The sequence below is a fragment of the Hippocampus comes genome, unplaced genomic scaffold (assembly GCF_001891065.2).
Source record: "Hippocampus comes isolate QL1 unplaced genomic scaffold, H_comes_QL1_v1.1 scaffold56, whole genome shotgun sequence".
Lineage (NCBI taxonomy): Eukaryota > Metazoa > Chordata > Actinopteri > Syngnathiformes > Syngnathidae > Hippocampus > Hippocampus comes.
Genome location: NW_017842056.1, coordinates 1,134,744 through 1,149,834, shown reverse-complemented (window position 1 = coordinate 1,149,834; position 15,091 = coordinate 1,134,744). Strand labels below are relative to the sequence as shown.

Sequence of the window (15,091 nt, the reverse complement as noted above, 5' to 3'; positions counted from 1 at the left end):
CCAGGTTTCCCCAATTTGAAAACAACTTCTCAAAAAAAAAAAAAAAAAAAAAAAAAGGCCGATATGCGTCAACATGCCGAGTCTCTTTGCCGACAATCAGTTTGGTGCAAAAATTTGCGTAAATCAGGCCATCGAGAGGCAGTCAAACATACCGGTGTGGATGCGGCGATGTTCGCTCAGGTGGCCGGAGTTGGCGAAGGACTTCCCGCATTCCTGGCAGGTGTACGGCCGCTCGCCCGTATGGACAAAAAAAAAAAAAAAAAAGGCCGATATGCGTCAACATGCCGAGTCTCTTTGCCGACAATCAGTTTGGTGCAAAAATTTGCGTAAATCAGGCCATCGAGAGGCAGTCAAACATACCGGTGTGGATGCGGCGATGTTCGCTCAGGTGGCCGGAGTTGGCGAAGGACTTCCCGCATTCCTGGCAGGTGTACGGCCGCTCGCCCGTATGGACCCTCATGTGCTTCTGCAGGTCGCCTCCGGACGGCCAGCCCTTGCCGCAAACCGTGCACACGTACGGCCGCTCGCCGGTATGCTGTCGCACGTGCACGTTGAGGCCGGCCAGCGCGGTGAAATCTTTGGAGCAGTAGGGGCAGCGATACGGCCGCTCGCCGCTGTGCGTCCTCAGGTGGCCCTCCAGCCCGTCGCGGGTCTTGAAGCATTTGCCGCACTGAGGGCACAGGAAGCGACTGTCTTTGTTGTGACTCGCCCGGTGGGACTGAAGGCCGGTGAGCGAGGCGTACGTCTTGTCGCACTTATCGCAGCGGTAAGAGCGCGGCGTGTGAGAGCGCTGGTGGATACGAAGCAGAGTCACGCCTGCGGAGGATCGGACACGGTACAACGTCAAGAAGTGTAAATTAAATTAAAATCATGTAAATTCAGATTTATTTTGGAAGGAGACTATATATGTACTTTAAAATTGTATCTGTACAGATGATTAAAATAAAATTGAGTAAGTTCAACCACCGTTTGTCTTTTCAGCGTATCGCAAGGTGGTACCCACTGTACTCCGACTTTTACCAAAGTATCCGTACTTCTACTTCGGCATTTCGGCAACCTCTGTCCAAGTTACCTGAGAAGGTCTGCTCACAGAAACGGCAACGGTAAAAGAGCTCGGCGCCCTCCACCGTGTGCGTCTGAAGATGTCGCAAGAGCTGCGACTGGGAGCCGAACGTCTTGGAGCACACGGTGCAGGTGAGGTCCGGCGGCCGGTGACGCAGGCGGTGGGCGTCCCTCTCTTTGGCCGACCCGAAGTCTTTATGGCACTGGCCGCAGACGTAAGCGCCGCCGTCCCGGTGCGTCTGCTTGTGATTGGTCAAACTGGACAGGTGAAGGAACTCCTTGTCGCAGCGGCCGCATCGGAAAACGGGCCGCGCACGGTGGCTGCGCTGGTGCGACAGCAGCTCGGCTTTGGTGCCGAAGACATCGTCGCACTGGAAACACATGTGGCTTCTGGCGGAGCGCAGGTTTTTGTGCTGGCGTTCCGAGGAGGGGGGCGCCTTGTCGCCGGCGTGCGCTTCAGCCTGGCGCGCCGTTACGGCTTTGGCTAAGGTGGAGCCGCACGACTTGCTGGTGCTCAGGTGACGCATCACCTGCGGACAAACAGCTCATGAGTTCTGTCACGGCGAGTGCCCGAACCATATGGGTTTTTTTTTCGGTGGCCGACGCTGATTCTAATATTGTGCAGAATAAAATTCCCACAAGAGATTGATCATCTGATGAATTAAAACACACATTTAATGAAAGAGAATTCATTATTTTTGGGCCCCCGTAATGCTGACAACAATATCCAGTCAAAGCTCGGTTTCCGAACGTCTCTGTTCTCGACCAAAACGGATTAAAATTTATTACATTGTTTATAATGGGAACCATGGTTTCGGTTTTCGAACAAATCGGTTTCTCGAACAGCCTTCTGGAACGGATTATGGTCGAAAACCGACGTATGACTGTATATAGAAGGTATCAATTCCAGGCAGAATATTTGACAGTTTTACAATCGCATTTGTTTGCTTTGGCCAATATTTTGCCAATTAATATTTGGGGATGGAGGGGGTTGAATGTCATTATCTGTGTTTTGCGTTGTAATGTGTTGACGGGTTAAAAAAAAAAAAAATCTGCCATTTACGCCGTTGTGGGAGTGAACACAGACAATTTACTCTCTGGCCAATGAAAGAGGCTCCACTCTCATTCTCTTTAAATTCGGAGCCCAAATTCTTTGATGTTGCGGAACGCAGAAATTGACGATGCAGATCATATAGAACGTCGGGGTCAAACCCCGTTATGCGGCATGTTTTCCATTCTGCCCGCTGGAACACGCCCGATTCAAATGATCAGCACATCAGCAAGCTCTGCAGGCGCCTGGTCACCATCCCGATCATTTGAATCGGGTGTGTCACGGCAGGGAGAGATGGAAAACATACCGCGCAATCTTCCAGCGTGCGGAGCAACACTCACGTGAGAGCGGTAGATGAAATATTTCCCACACTGTGGACATTTGTGAGCCACTCGCTGAGAATGTTGGGAAATACTGCAGTTGGCATCAGAGCGCGGCTGATCTGACGCATGTCCCGATTGGTTTGCGTCTTTCGCTCTGGTTGGGAAAGTCGATTAGAAAGACGTGTCAACTGCGGAAGGAGTGACATCGGGCATGAAAAGGCCTCACCCGTCGGCCTCCGGGTTCACACGAGTGACCGAATCGGCGACTGAGCTGAGGTCTGACATGGGTTCAGCCGGCGATGGCGTCTGGCTCGCCACAGTTTCCACTTTTTCACCTTCCATCATCACAGTTTCCTCCGCATTGTCATCCAGGGCGGGACTACCCGTGTCAGTGTGGGAATCTGATTGTACGCCGAGGTGAGGAGGCTCAGGATTGGTCAGCTTTGTGAGGAGAGGGTGGGACCAAACAGAGTGGAGGATGTTCTCACTGTCACAATCAACTACAAAAAAAAAAAAAAAAGAGACCAGTGTTTTTCCAAACGTGGCTTCAAACAAACAAGACGCACCGCCGGGTGGAGGATTTCTACCTGCGGGAATGACTTGACCTAAGCGACAGCTCTGATGACTCAAAAGTATTTTCAGGTCCTCCCTGTCAGCCAGACTGAGATAGTCAGCCAGGCCAGCGGGGGCAGCACTGAGCCATGACGCAGCCTGAAAAAAAAAACAAAAAAAAAACAATTGCCTAGAGTTTGTCCGCGTGGGTCATAATGAGCAGCATCTCTTGACAGTTTCTTGTGCAAATGGTGAGGGGGCGCATGAAGTCTGTTAGTCCATACCAGTTATTATTCCGTCCACTTTTTCCCCACAGCCTTCTCCTTCCACATCGCTCAACTCATCCAACCCATTCCAACTTGAAAAGATTCCGAATTTACAAAAAGTGCTCCCAGGTCACGAATCGGAGAGTACCTGTTTGAAGTCAGGGACGGGAAAAAGCTGCTCCAGTCGGGCCAGGAAGTCGGAGAGAAGAGTCTGGAGGGCCTCGTCAAACGTGTGGTTGAAAACATCCTTCAAGAGCAAAGCCGACAAAAGAGCATGAAAGAACTCATCTTAAGCTGCGCCACCTTCTTCTTGATGCGACTCTGACCTGCAACAGGCCCTGTCTATCCACCGGGCTCGTTTTTTCACTTAGAATCAATAACGCGGAATCACAGTCGACCAGCTGGGTGCCTGCATTGAGCTGGGATGCAAAAAAGTAAATAAATCACAAAAGTGAAGCACAGTTCAGTCATGCCAAATTCGCAAGAGTGACGTTCACAAACACAAATTAATCAGGTTACTTTACACAATCACATTGGTCTTTCCGCTTTTCCCACACTTTTTTGTGAAGCCCCAGTTGACGTGCACTGGGGTAGACTCTCCAAATACTCTTTTTCGCTATCTTTCTATACTTATATGTGACCAATACAGTGCTGTTTCTCTTTATTTAAACACATCACGAAAGTGTGCAGGGTTATTTGGCCGGCTGGAACAGATTAGTGGGATATGCATTCATTTCAATGGGATATGAGTGATTTGAGTTACAAGCATGGCCATGGAATGAAGGCAACAATTCAGTTAAGGTGCTACGGAATCCACAAATAGTTTGGGGGGGTCCAGTTTTCAAAGTTTGATTAAAAAGTTTACATGTACTTTAAATGTTTGGTTTTTGGGCTGGGAGGGGGGCCAAGGAGGAGCGCGGGGGGGGTTCAGTGAAATAGGCTAAGTAGACCACAAAAATTAGTAGACAAAAAAATAATTCTGCCCGGAGCTACAAGGATAAATCTGTGAGTGACAGACTTTTTGAAGTTTGCGAAAATGCGCGAAAAATAAAACCTGCCACGAACTGATAGTGAACGCTGAAAGCGGAATGCGTGAGTCACTCACAGGTGCCGCAGAGATGGAGTGAATCCTGTCCTGGTACAGTTCCGCATCGTAAAGGCTCACCTGTGGTAAAAGAGGAAATGTTGAGGCTTGGATTTCTTGAAACCGCACCAGTATTGACATTAAGACGCACATGTGATTTCAGTGTTGTGAGAAAGACAAAAAAAAAAATCACAACCGCTGCTTTTTGTTGAAAAGGAAAAACAGAAAGAAGACAAAACGCAATTTGGAAATAAGAACCGGGCGATGATGAGACACACACCTGCGCCCTGAGCGCAAGCAGCAGCAGGCTCCTCTGTTTTTCCGTCAGCAACTGGGGAACCGCCTCCGTCATCAGAGACACAAAGTCTTCCAGAATCCCGTAATCCTTGACGCTCTTCTGCCGCGCCACCTGCCACATTGCCGCCGTCAGTAGACGAAGAGGGGGGACGAGGAGGCGCAGCGAGGGGGATGAGAGCGCAGCGGCTGCAGAGTCGGAGCACCAAAATAGAAAACAGAAGGCGAGTCAAAGGAGGCAAGTGAGAGGCGGAGCAGTTTTATTGTAACTTCACCCCCGCCGACATTTGACTCCATTTGACCAATCAGAGGAGCCACAGTCAGATTCTCGCAAAAATGTGAATATTTACTCAAAAGCAGACATCCATGCCAAGTAGATAGCTCTCCTTGCCCACACATGAGGGTATTGCCTCAACTAAAATACAATGTGTTTTGTTGTCCTTGTTCCTGATTGTAAAGTGTCCTTGGGTGTTTTGAAAGGCGCTTATAAATTAAATGTATTATTATTCTTATAATGAATATATGAGGCGGCACGGTGATTGACTGGTTGGCAAGGCCACCAAACAGTGCAGAGGTGCAGGGTTCAGTTCAAGGACCTGGCCTTCCTGTGTGGAGTTCGCATGTTCTCCCCGTGCCTGCGCGGGTTTTCTCCGGGTACTCCGGTTTCCTCCCACATTCCAAAAAACATCTGCGGTAGGTGACTTTATCACTCTTAAGTCGTCTTTAGGTGTGATCGTGAGTGTGAATGATTGTTTGTCTACGTGTGTCTTGAGTTTGCGTGGCAACCAATTCGGGGTGTGCCAAGCCTGATGTCTGAAGACAGCTGGTATAGACTCCAGCAAGCCCGCCACGCTCGTCAGGAAAAGCAACTCGCATGATGGATGGATGGGTGAATATGGCAAAGAATCAATGTGCTTGCAAACAATTGTTCTTGTTTCTGTCTGTGTGGACTCTTCCAGGTCATGGTAATCTCAAAGTTTGAGTAGAGGTCACTATACTCCTCTTTTTGTTGTTGATTTGTTGTGTTTTCTTTCTTGTTTTCCGAAAACGTCCAACAATGATGATGCTGACAATATATGTGAGGCACATATAAGCGAACGAGCTAATAACAATGGCACAAAGGAGTAAGCATGCTAAAACGAGACATTATTTCATAAAAAATGTCGATGACTCAAAGTATGACGGCTCCTATATCTAACTAACTGAATGTAAAAATCACCAAACTTTTTGATGTCTGATGTTTTGTTTTATGGCCCGTGAGTACAAGCGAGCAGACACAGTTGTATGCTAGTTGGCTAGCTACTTAGTCCGGAAAAGTGGCGATCTGTCAGGAAATACAATAAAAAATATAAACGCATCAACACGAACCCATTTTGCGTTTAAGTCACAGACTGGAAATTCAAGGGAGAAATAATGCTGACAAGTTCGCTGCCTTTATCATACAGCCCAACATTGCACCGCCATCATACCGGAAGTTTAAAATATGGTTGGAGTTCACATCCGGCCCGACGCACGTCGACGTGATGACGTTTGGGACAGCCCGGAACATTACTTGAGCGGAAGGCTGGTGTTCCGAAATAAAATTATAATATACCGCGCGTCTTTAAAAACCTTGTCCAATTTTCACATTTTTAAAGATGCGCTGTATGATTCTTGAATATTTTTTGCTTCTTTTACTGCATGAAGCTTCCAATGTCAGTTCTTGTCATTGATATGACATTCCTATTTATTTGGGGTTTTTTTATTATACAGTACAGTATTTCTACAGCCCGATGAGGCAACTTCAACTTTCAAAATGAAAAATTTGTTTCTTGTCCATGGTTAGAAGAGGATGACCCAGTTCTTCACAGCAAAATTGCATTATTTTTTGACTATCGACACTGAAGTGCAGTTGGCGACGGGTTAGCTCGTCCGCCTCACAGAGCAGAGGTGCAGGGTTCGATTCTGGCTCCGGCCATCAATTCATCACAAAACACATAGAGCTCCTACCTAAATTCAAAATAAGTCAACATTTGTACAACAATAACAAATAAATAAAATGTATCCGTTCGAACATTCAATACCTTGTCGTATTCAATTGAATATATTGAAAAGTGTGTCCCAACTTCTTTGGAATTTGGGTTTGTGGCTCAATACTGTGTACAATTATTGAGGCAAGCAAACTGTCGCATGACACTCCTTTCTCACCTTTGGGCCACTTTGACACAGATACACTAAACCAGCTTTATCCATCTTTGCCTAAATGGATTATCAGGCTTTTGGCGAAAGCAACACAAGCAAAGAGATTGAAGCAGGGGCAGCGCATTGTATGACTTTGTTACGACCAAGTTACCGCTACTGTGACCTTTTACGGGATGTCCATATTATAGGACCTGAAGGCTGGCCTGTTAATTACCCCCTAGTTAGGTGACCAGAACCTTTCTTGATTTCATGGATTCTGAAGACGAAGGCGAGGTCTTTGCAGTGGACCGGACCACTCTGATTTCAGAGGAGGAAGATGGAGACGCGGAGGAGGAAAACGAAGAGGAGGATGCCAAGATTTTCAACGCCTGGATGCAGCGCTACAGAGGTGGCGAGCAGCGGAAGACGACGGACGAGGAGCGGCAAGAAGGAAGCTCTGAAAGCACAATCGGGGCCGAGCCTGCGGCACGTCTTCAAACTGAGCGCCGATCATCGCTGCCGTGTCCGGTAACATGCAACCCGTAGAATTCTCCAGTTGCCGTACTGAATTGGATTTTTTTTTTTTTTTTCTTGACTTGATCATTCATTTCTCAGGCACCTTTTTACCTGAACTGGTTTCATTTAAAAACAAAAATGTGTACTTTTTATTTATTCCTCACTCCTTTATCAATACTTTTACCACTATCTTTTTTGACGCATCCGTCTCCGCTTCCAGCACAGTACATAGCATGAGTAGTGGTTGGTTCCAGTGAATAAGTTCCACTGTGATTGGTGTGTGCAGGCGACCCTGACGACCATGCAGCTTGCCCGTCTGCACTCGTGCACCCGGGCTCCTGTGACGGCTAAGACTCTGCTGCGCCGTTCCTCCTCTCGCCGCCTGCTGCCATCGCAGCAGGAGGGCGCCGCTTGCGCCCCTGCCGCCGAGAGAAGACCGTCTCTCATCCCCACCATCCCGGAGGCCAACATGCCTGAGAGAAAGAGCCAGTTTAGGAGACGCAACGTCATGTCTTTGGTGGGTGAGAAAGAGAGAGCTCTGGCTCCGAGTATATTTGCAAGGTCATACCTACCGAGCCTTTTTGTAATGATGTCCAAAAAGATCTACTTTGGGTTTATTGCCACCTATTAAAAGAAACAAATCTCTAATGCGCATGTTGGAAAATGTTCCTGATGAAGCCAATGCTGAACTTTTTGGCCATATAATTTGGCGAGGTGTTTTTGGTCCAACGAACACAACACTGCTCAGCACCAAAAGAACACCATATCCTAGAGCTTAAACAGGGTGGTGGGAGCCCACTGTTTCTCCTCCAGCTGGAAGTGGAGCATGCTAGAAAGCAACAACAAAAAGAAAAATATCAGCAAAAAGGCTTCTAGAACATCTGAATGTTATTTGGGGTTACAGTAATCGGAGGCACTTTTAAATGAGGGCAGGTGTGTGCAGACTCACATTTAACATGAGTTTAAATCCACATCCACAGTTATGAGAATGTCCACCACTGTGCATCTCACGTTTTTATTTTAAACTCCCCACCTGAAGAGATAACCCCCCTGACCCCCCCCCCCAAAAAAAAACATCAATTGAGATGTCCAGAAAAAATAAGCTGTCTCTGGCCCCACCGTGTCCCTCTCAATTGATAAACAAAAAAATCACTACGCCCGAGGCGGAAATGACTAAAGAGAGAAAGCGTGACTTCCGAGGCTGACATTGCAAACCCGGCCTTAAATGTTCTCACGTTTGAATTGTTTTGCGTACAAGAACAGAAGTCTGCTTGTGTGTACTGCAGAGCGATGCAGATAGCATGTGCCTGATCTGCCACCACGACCTGAACCGAGCAGCCGGCAGTGTCCGAGAGCTTCAGTGCACACACACCTTCCACAGAGAGGTAACGACCAAATGAAGTCAGCAACTGCCACTTCTTATATGAAATGAGGCCGACGCTAATGTTCACCAAAAAGACAAATTTGTGCTTCCTGTTGTGTCTTTACACAATAAGGCAAACATGGTGAATCAGCATTGAGCTGTTATGCTGCACGCAAATGGAATAAGTTTCCAACAGAGGTGAAGTTAGCCCCAAGTGTCAATGCTTTTAAATTCAGGTTAAAGAGCATGCCCCCCCACACAACCCTCCATCTATGATTCATGTCTTAACTATGTGAAGCGCATTGAGTTACCTTGTGCATGAAATGTGCTCTATAAATAGGGCCGCCTCGCCTGACGGTATCTTTGCTATTGTTGGGTGAAATGGGCGTCTCTGTGTTTCAGTGTATAGAGGAATGGTTATGGAGGAAACAATCATGTCCTACCTGTCACGTCCAAGTGTTCACGCCGCAGCAGGCTGCCTACTGGAGCTCCACCAGGGTGATCGTGCCCTGAGAGACAAATCCACACCCGCTGGAGCTCCACCAGGAAGGCGTCAAGGCTGCAGCGGCCTTCGAAATCCCCACACATCAAGTCACAGTCACATGCTCAGCGGGGGACTGAATGAAAACCATATACAGGACTTGTGTGGGCACTGGGAGGCTTCCTTGATATTGGCAGTTATTTTATGGACATTTAAAGAATATCGATGACCACTTTTAATCATGACTGCTTCGAATAATAGTTGCGCGCTTCCATTTAATTTGTTCTGATTTGTTGGCTCATTATCGCAAAACTGCTGTGAGCACATTGTGTAAATAAACAGGGAGCGCCGACTAATTCCGTAACCGCATAAACCGCGTGGCAAAAAACTGGCTTCATGCAGCTTTTCTGTGTTCTGTTTCTGTTTTACATTTACTTGTACCACTACATTATTAAAGTTAAGATTGCTAACATTGATTCCTAGCATGCTAACGTTCTGACGCTGTGTGGTTACTCACAGTTAAATGTGTGTGTGTGTGTGTGTGTGTGTTTGTGTGTGTGTGTGTCACATCACTCCTGTTCTTAACGCATTTTATATTTGACAAAAAATGTCATGTTTTTCTCAGAGCAAATTCCAGTGTGCTAGCTAGGGACCCTCACTAGCTAGCACGCTCAGAGCGCACTTGTTGGTGTGGTGGGAGGATAGCAGTACAGTATAGCAGTTAGCACACTTAACTCCCAATTGATAAAAGCAGGTTCAAATCCAGTATTGACAGTTTTTTAAGTTGTCATTGTCACAAATAGTCGTTTGGCTCTGTCAGGAACTTGCTTTGTGTGCTTATTGTAAAGGCCATCCTTCTCCAACTCTCACTCCGCCGCTCAAAACAACACCCCCCACAATGACGAATGCTGGGGGAGTCACGTCTGCATTATGGCGGGCTAAAATTAGCCCGCTAATGCTATTTAGAGGATAAGTGGCAGTACACTTTCAAACACGCAGCAAGAGACGATGGGATGATGAAGCGCATACCCTTTGGAAAACAAATATACCAAAGACTAAAATAGAGGAAGAAGAGGAGATGAGCACAAAAAAACTGCTGAAATATAGCAACAAAACCAAAAGTGACATTTAAAACAGATTTTTGTTTTCAATGTGGATTTCATGGCCATGTACCTCATTTACCACAGCCTGGTGACGGTTCCTCCTTCTTTATCAATGCTCTTAAATGGTGCGGAACTTGACATGATCTCCTCTCCTGGGTTAGAAGATGAGCGACGTGCTGAAGGAAATGTGCTGCCACAAGCTTGATGAACAAATGGTTCTTTATTGACATCAAGTGCCAGATTCAATTTGTAGTAGACAGCTGTATGCCAACATTCTATACCAAATGGGGTCTTAAAAAAAATACACCCATTCTTGTCATAGACTGTTTTGGTCCTTAATTTATCCGACAGTAGAGTCAGTCAGTTTGCAAGTCAGCCTAAACCCTGACCCCGCGTGTCAATGTTGGCTCCGCAGTTATGTGAGACATAACTGAACCAGATCTTAGCTCACAGTTAAAACAAAAACTAAGAATGACTTTAAGAAACTTCATGTTGATCCCACACTAAAATGGAGTCCATTGCACGGTAAATTAACGTTACTATAACTCTGTTGCGAAATAGCACGACTTTCAGATTTGCACTCATGGCACTCCGAAAACATTTGTTGTCGTTAAAATGTAAGGTGAATTCCTTGGCCTTGGCAAAAGAGTCAACAATCAGCTCGTTCCCTCAACTTGACCCCATCTGTGTTCTACAAACTGTCGTACGTGATTCCACAGGTTTCCAGGGTGAAACATCTTAACTTCTTCAGACCATCTCGTATTGGTTCGTGTTGATGAAGTGAGACAGACAGCAGGCCAACAACATGCCGACGAGCTGGGGCGCAGACAATGTTGTTTGTCACAATTGGTTCTATACAGTATTTTCCCGACAGTGGAACTTTGATTTACAAGATTGGTTACTAAAATATTTAGTTTGTATCTCAAGGCACCGACTGTTTTTTTTTTTTGGTTAGCATGGTTGTTGATACGATGCTAGCGTGAAAGACGGATGAGCACCTGAGAAAAGGCGATCCCGAAGGTGACCCCAGCGACGATTCCCATGTTGCTCTCGATGAAGGACGTCACCAGCTCATAACAGCCCTGCACGTCAGGCCGATTAGTTGTTGAAACATTTGTTCATTTTACCAGGGTGAACTTGTGACATCATCACCCGTCACCTGCTTGTGGACTTTGCGCGCCGCCACAGTGGCGTTCTTCAGGTCTCCCTCTTTGCAGTCGGAGAAAGTAACGCAGCAGCTGACTGGGATGCCCCCGGTTGCAAAGTAGTCGCTGGCGAACCAGGTGGTGTAGTTATGAACACCGCAGCATTGCAACTGCACAGACACGACAAAGCAAAATGACATGCGAGTTGACGCATTGTCGGCAGCATATCAGTCATTCCAGGATCGAAGGTCAGTTTAGCCAGCAACATTTTTGAAAAATGTAAAAGACAAAAAAAAAAAATAAGGAAGCTAGCATTGGCCAGCTAGCATGAGAGCTAGTAGCGGTGCGATGTTGTCTCACAAGTGAAAAAGTAATCGCACTCTGTATCCACTCATTGGATGTACCAATGAAATAAACAAAAGCTTTTGCGATAACTGCGAATGAGTCTTTTGTCAATAGTGGTACAGAGAAGATTGCTTCACAGAGGGATGAACGGATTGGGAAACCAAACCGCCACCTTCAGATTCTAGCTCACGTCTGGTTGGGAAAAGGTCGATGAGATTTCACCGTCAAGTATATCTAACCGACTGTACTGCTTTGTTTTGCTGCGTGCACAACCACGGACTTTACGCTGGACGTCGTCCACAGCCACGCTCCTGTCGCTCCGTCCGTCGTATCTCAGCACAGCCTCGCTGTACGTGGTGAGGAACGTGCCTTTGATCTGAACAAACACACACACACACAAACAAACGATCGCTCACTTTCACGGCAAGACCGGCTTATCAAATGGAAACGCTCGATTTCCGTTGCGGGGTTTGAACCTCGTGGCGGAAGATGAAGCCGGAGATTCCAGCGATGAGCTCAATCAGGAAGACCAAAGCCAGAAAGACGGCGTACTGTTGGGGTCAGACGCGCAAGCAGGCAGAGGTTCAGACGACACGTATGGCCATAGCGGCTCCAATTGTTCCTGTGCGTTTAACAACCCAAATGTTGAAAAGTGACACATGAAACCGACCGCTGTGATCTTCAAATAGCTTTTTACTTGATCTAGTATGCCGATGCTTGAGTTCAATGATTGAGGTCGTGCTTCAGACTGCAATTTTTGGAGAAACACTGCTCAAAATGACTGATATCGATAATAACAGACCAATACGCAAATAAAAAACACAGCCGCACACCAGGCGCTTGACCGTCACTGTCAAGGAAATCATCAGGAAATGGTGTTTTGAAGTAACACGTTTGCTTGGATTCTTGGTTTTTGGAATTAATCCATTCACAAAACTCTGAATTAAAAAACAAAATCACGTGGAAAAAAAAATCAATGTCACCAGTTTGAGCATCCAAGGGTTCCCCCTGCATGTGGCGAAGCAGCCGAAGAGGCCGAAGAGCACGATGGCAACGCCGGTGCCGGTGAGGACGAAGGGAGCGTTGGACGGTGCGCTGGAGATCAACAGCGTGTAAGGACTCAACATGAACCTCCACCACAAACCCACCGCGAGCAGGACCACACCTGTCACCTGTCAACAGAGGCGGGCAAAGTCCTCTCACAGAATGCACTACAGCAGATGGAAAGTTGAGATCGTGGCGAATGCGTTGGCGATTCAAAAAGGGCGACGATACGGCACGACAGATGCTACACTAGCATGGTGATGAACAAAACAGCGATCAATAGGTCAAAACCGTAACTTGGCAAATCCCAACGACAACCAGTTACACGCGGCATCAACAATACAGTGGTAGCTCTACTTACGAGCGTCTCTTCATACAAAATGTTAACTTATGAAACGCCTCAACAGGAAAATATTGTCTCTTGTTCCGAATGAAATTAAAAGATACGAAAGGTGAAAATACAGGATAGGCTGGTTGTCGCAGCTCCGAGTTTCCTGAACGCTACATCCTTAGAGCTGCTCTGTCATTGGCTATTATTGAGCATCATCCTGGCATCCCATTGGCTAAGAGGGACCTCTACCGTGTCTTTGCGTGTCGATAGATAAATGGATAGATAGATATCTGTCTTTGCAGCGCATCGTCATGAGGTCTAAATTATGATTTGCATTTTGTTTGTTTACTGAAATAAATGTTGAATCATTGTCATGATTCATGACTGACTGCAGTTTCAGTACAATAAGACAATGACATTAAAAAAAAAAAAAAAGTAGTCTGGGATCAGTCATTTCTACTTTTGGAGTCTTTCTCGAGATATGCGGGGAGTGGGGGGGGGGGGGCACTCCAATATACGTGTCCCGACACAGATGCGATTCAACAACAGTACATTGAGTAGGGGAGCAATTTGATTGATTGGGTTTGATTCAGTGGGATCCTTGTTTCATTTGATATTGTACGGCGGTCACTTTGGTCACGTTTATCCATTTGTAAAAGCAAGTAAATCTCTCAAAGTCCAAACTTTTCAGGTTTGTCGAATGTGAAGAAGCAACAAATCGTCAGCAATGTCAAATTGATACCAATTCATACCTGTAGTGCACATCTCGTCAAAGACGATTCCATACATTGCGGTATCGCGATCAAGACGCTGGGTGCGATACAATCCGAGAATATATTTGATCTTTTTCATTTCCATCAAAGTCAACTATCTAATTTTTTTTTTTTTTACAGGTTACACCAAGCATTGAGTACTGACTTGGTATATAAGCCGCGATCAAAACCGCATCATACCGGTGGATCGGTACAACAAAATTCAGGAATGTCCAAGTGGTCCCCCTGCATCCTTGCATTTCGCATACGGCCCCTGGAAGCAAAAGTTGCGACACGCCCGTGTCAGACGCCGGCTTCATTACCAAGTGGGTGAGATCGCTTCGCCCCGTCTCTCGTCATTCCTCAGATGATTCGGTGCCTGAACTCTGACCTCAGCTTTTTCATAAACTGCTTGGACCCCACCAGAAACAACGTCGCTCCCCAATTTGCTCTGCTAAAACTTGATCAGTCATTCTGCCAATGTTTCTTTGAAGCATTCAGCTCAAGATGAAAACAACAAACGACGGATTGCCAACTTTGTCTCACCCAGAAGATGAACGAGTAGAAGAGTAGCAGGATCTTCACGCAAACAATGAGCGGTTTGGTTTCCATCCTCCTCGGTGCCATCGCTCCGCTTTTTCTTTCTCTCTCTCTCTCTCTCGCTCTCTCTCTGGCCGTCAGACTTGAAGCGCACGCGAAGAGTAACTGGGACCTACTTTCCGTTTGGCAGCCGCGCGCATTCGCCTGCCATGCTCACATCTGAGCATGCCGGCGGCGCACGAGGCTTCATATGCTGGACAAGCTCATACTTCACACTCAGACCACACAATTAGCATCGGCGTGAAGCACGCCAAGCATCTCCGGCCACTGGGTGCCAACGTGCATCCTGATTTACGAGATTTCGATTCATTTCGCCTTCAGGAAAGGAGATACCATTCAAATGTTGTAGCTCCACACCCCAAAAAAACCCAAGCATTTTTGGAATCTGTTCTTTTTTGGGGGGGGGGGGGCGGGGGGATAAGAAAAATCGGACGTCGAACCTCGCTTCAACGTACCAAGTTTACGTTTTCACCCCGATGACGTTCACATTTCAAAGTCCCGATTTCACCGAATCCATTTTCCATTTGCCGATTTTGCTTACAACAAACACCTTTAGAATGTAAACTTCATTATAATGACCAGATTTCCCCCACAAAATAGCAAAAAGGCCTTCGTTGCG

At 46.7% G+C, this 15,091-nt stretch overlaps 3 protein-coding genes across 4 annotated transcripts in view; 1 reads left to right on the top strand and 2 right to left on the bottom strand.

The window, feature by feature from the left end:
- The window catches only part of LOC109510404 (zinc finger protein ZFMSA12A-like), a 9,183-nt gene extending 3,043 nt beyond the window's left edge, over window positions 1-6,140 (bottom strand). Inside the window, exons 1-11 of one of the 2 annotated variants that reach the window (XM_019860708.1) lie at window positions 6,001-6,140; window positions 4,619-4,821; window positions 4,360-4,419; window positions 3,581-3,673; window positions 3,403-3,501; window positions 3,024-3,147; window positions 2,663-2,936; window positions 2,455-2,590; window positions 1,073-1,592; window positions 422-816; window positions 55-213 (exon numbers count right to left, since the gene is read on the bottom strand). In XM_019860708.1, coding sequence (XP_019716267.1) covers window positions 124-213; window positions 422-816; window positions 1,073-1,592; window positions 2,455-2,590; window positions 2,663-2,936; window positions 3,024-3,147; window positions 3,403-3,501; window positions 3,581-3,673; window positions 4,360-4,419; window positions 4,619-4,821; window positions 6,001-6,004 — 1,998 coding nt within the window. In that variant the 5' untranslated portion in view covers window positions 6,005-6,140 and the 3' untranslated portion in view covers window positions 55-123. Of the gene's footprint in view, window positions 1-54; window positions 214-360; window positions 817-1,072; window positions 1,593-2,454; window positions 2,591-2,662; window positions 2,937-3,023; window positions 3,148-3,402; window positions 3,502-3,580; window positions 3,674-4,359; window positions 4,420-4,618; window positions 4,822-6,000 lie in introns of those variants that run through there. The other variant, XM_019860707.1, reaches the window with a different exon arrangement.
- Window positions 6,141-6,693: 553 nt separating this feature from the next.
- Window positions 6,694-9,628, top strand: LOC109510447 (uncharacterized). Its single transcript, XM_019860774.1, has 4 exons — window positions 6,694-7,320; window positions 7,595-7,825; window positions 8,595-8,693; window positions 9,074-9,628. The coding sequence occupies exons 1-4, from the start codon at window positions 7,063-7,065 to the stop codon at window positions 9,182-9,184; spliced, it is 699 nt and encodes a 232-aa protein (XP_019716333.1). The 5' UTR covers window positions 6,694-7,062; the 3' UTR covers window positions 9,185-9,628.
- Window positions 9,629-10,456: 828 nt separating this feature from the next.
- On the bottom strand, window positions 10,457-14,873 carry LOC109510441 (tetraspanin-7-like). The gene is made up of 7 exons (XM_019860767.1): window positions 14,419-14,873; window positions 12,729-12,917; window positions 12,222-12,296; window positions 12,026-12,121; window positions 11,415-11,570; window positions 11,254-11,337; window positions 10,457-11,071 (listed from the first exon to the last, which is right to left on the bottom strand). Exons 1-7 carry the CDS (start codon window positions 14,497-14,499, stop codon window positions 11,003-11,005), a joined length of 750 nt encoding a protein of 249 aa, XP_019716326.1. The 5' UTR covers window positions 14,500-14,873; the 3' UTR covers window positions 10,457-11,002.
- Window positions 14,874-15,091: the final 218 nt, after the last annotated feature.

Coding starts and splice junctions, on each gene's coding strand:
- LOC109510447 (XM_019860774.1), top strand. CDS start 7,063: ATGGATTCTGAAGACGAAGGCGAGGTCTTTGCAGTGGACCGGACCACT. Junction 7,321..7,594: donor GATCATCGCTGCCGTGTCCG/GTAACATGCAAC, acceptor TGGTGTGTGCAG/GCGACCCTGACGACCATGCA. Junction 7,826..8,594: donor GACGCAACGTCATGTCTTTG/GTGGGTGAGAAA, acceptor TGTGTACTGCAG/AGCGATGCAGATAGCATGTG.
- LOC109510441 (XM_019860767.1), bottom strand. CDS start 14,499: ATGGCACCGAGGAGGATGGAAACCAAACCGCTCATTGTTTGCGTGAAG. Junction 12,297..12,728: donor ACCCTTGGATGCTCAAACTG/GTGACATTGATT, acceptor TGACCCCAACAG/TACGCCGTCTTTCTGGCTTT. Junction 12,122..12,221: donor GCTTCATCTTCCGCCACGAG/GTTCAAACCCCG, acceptor GTGTTTGTTCAG/ATCAAAGGCACGTTCCTCAC.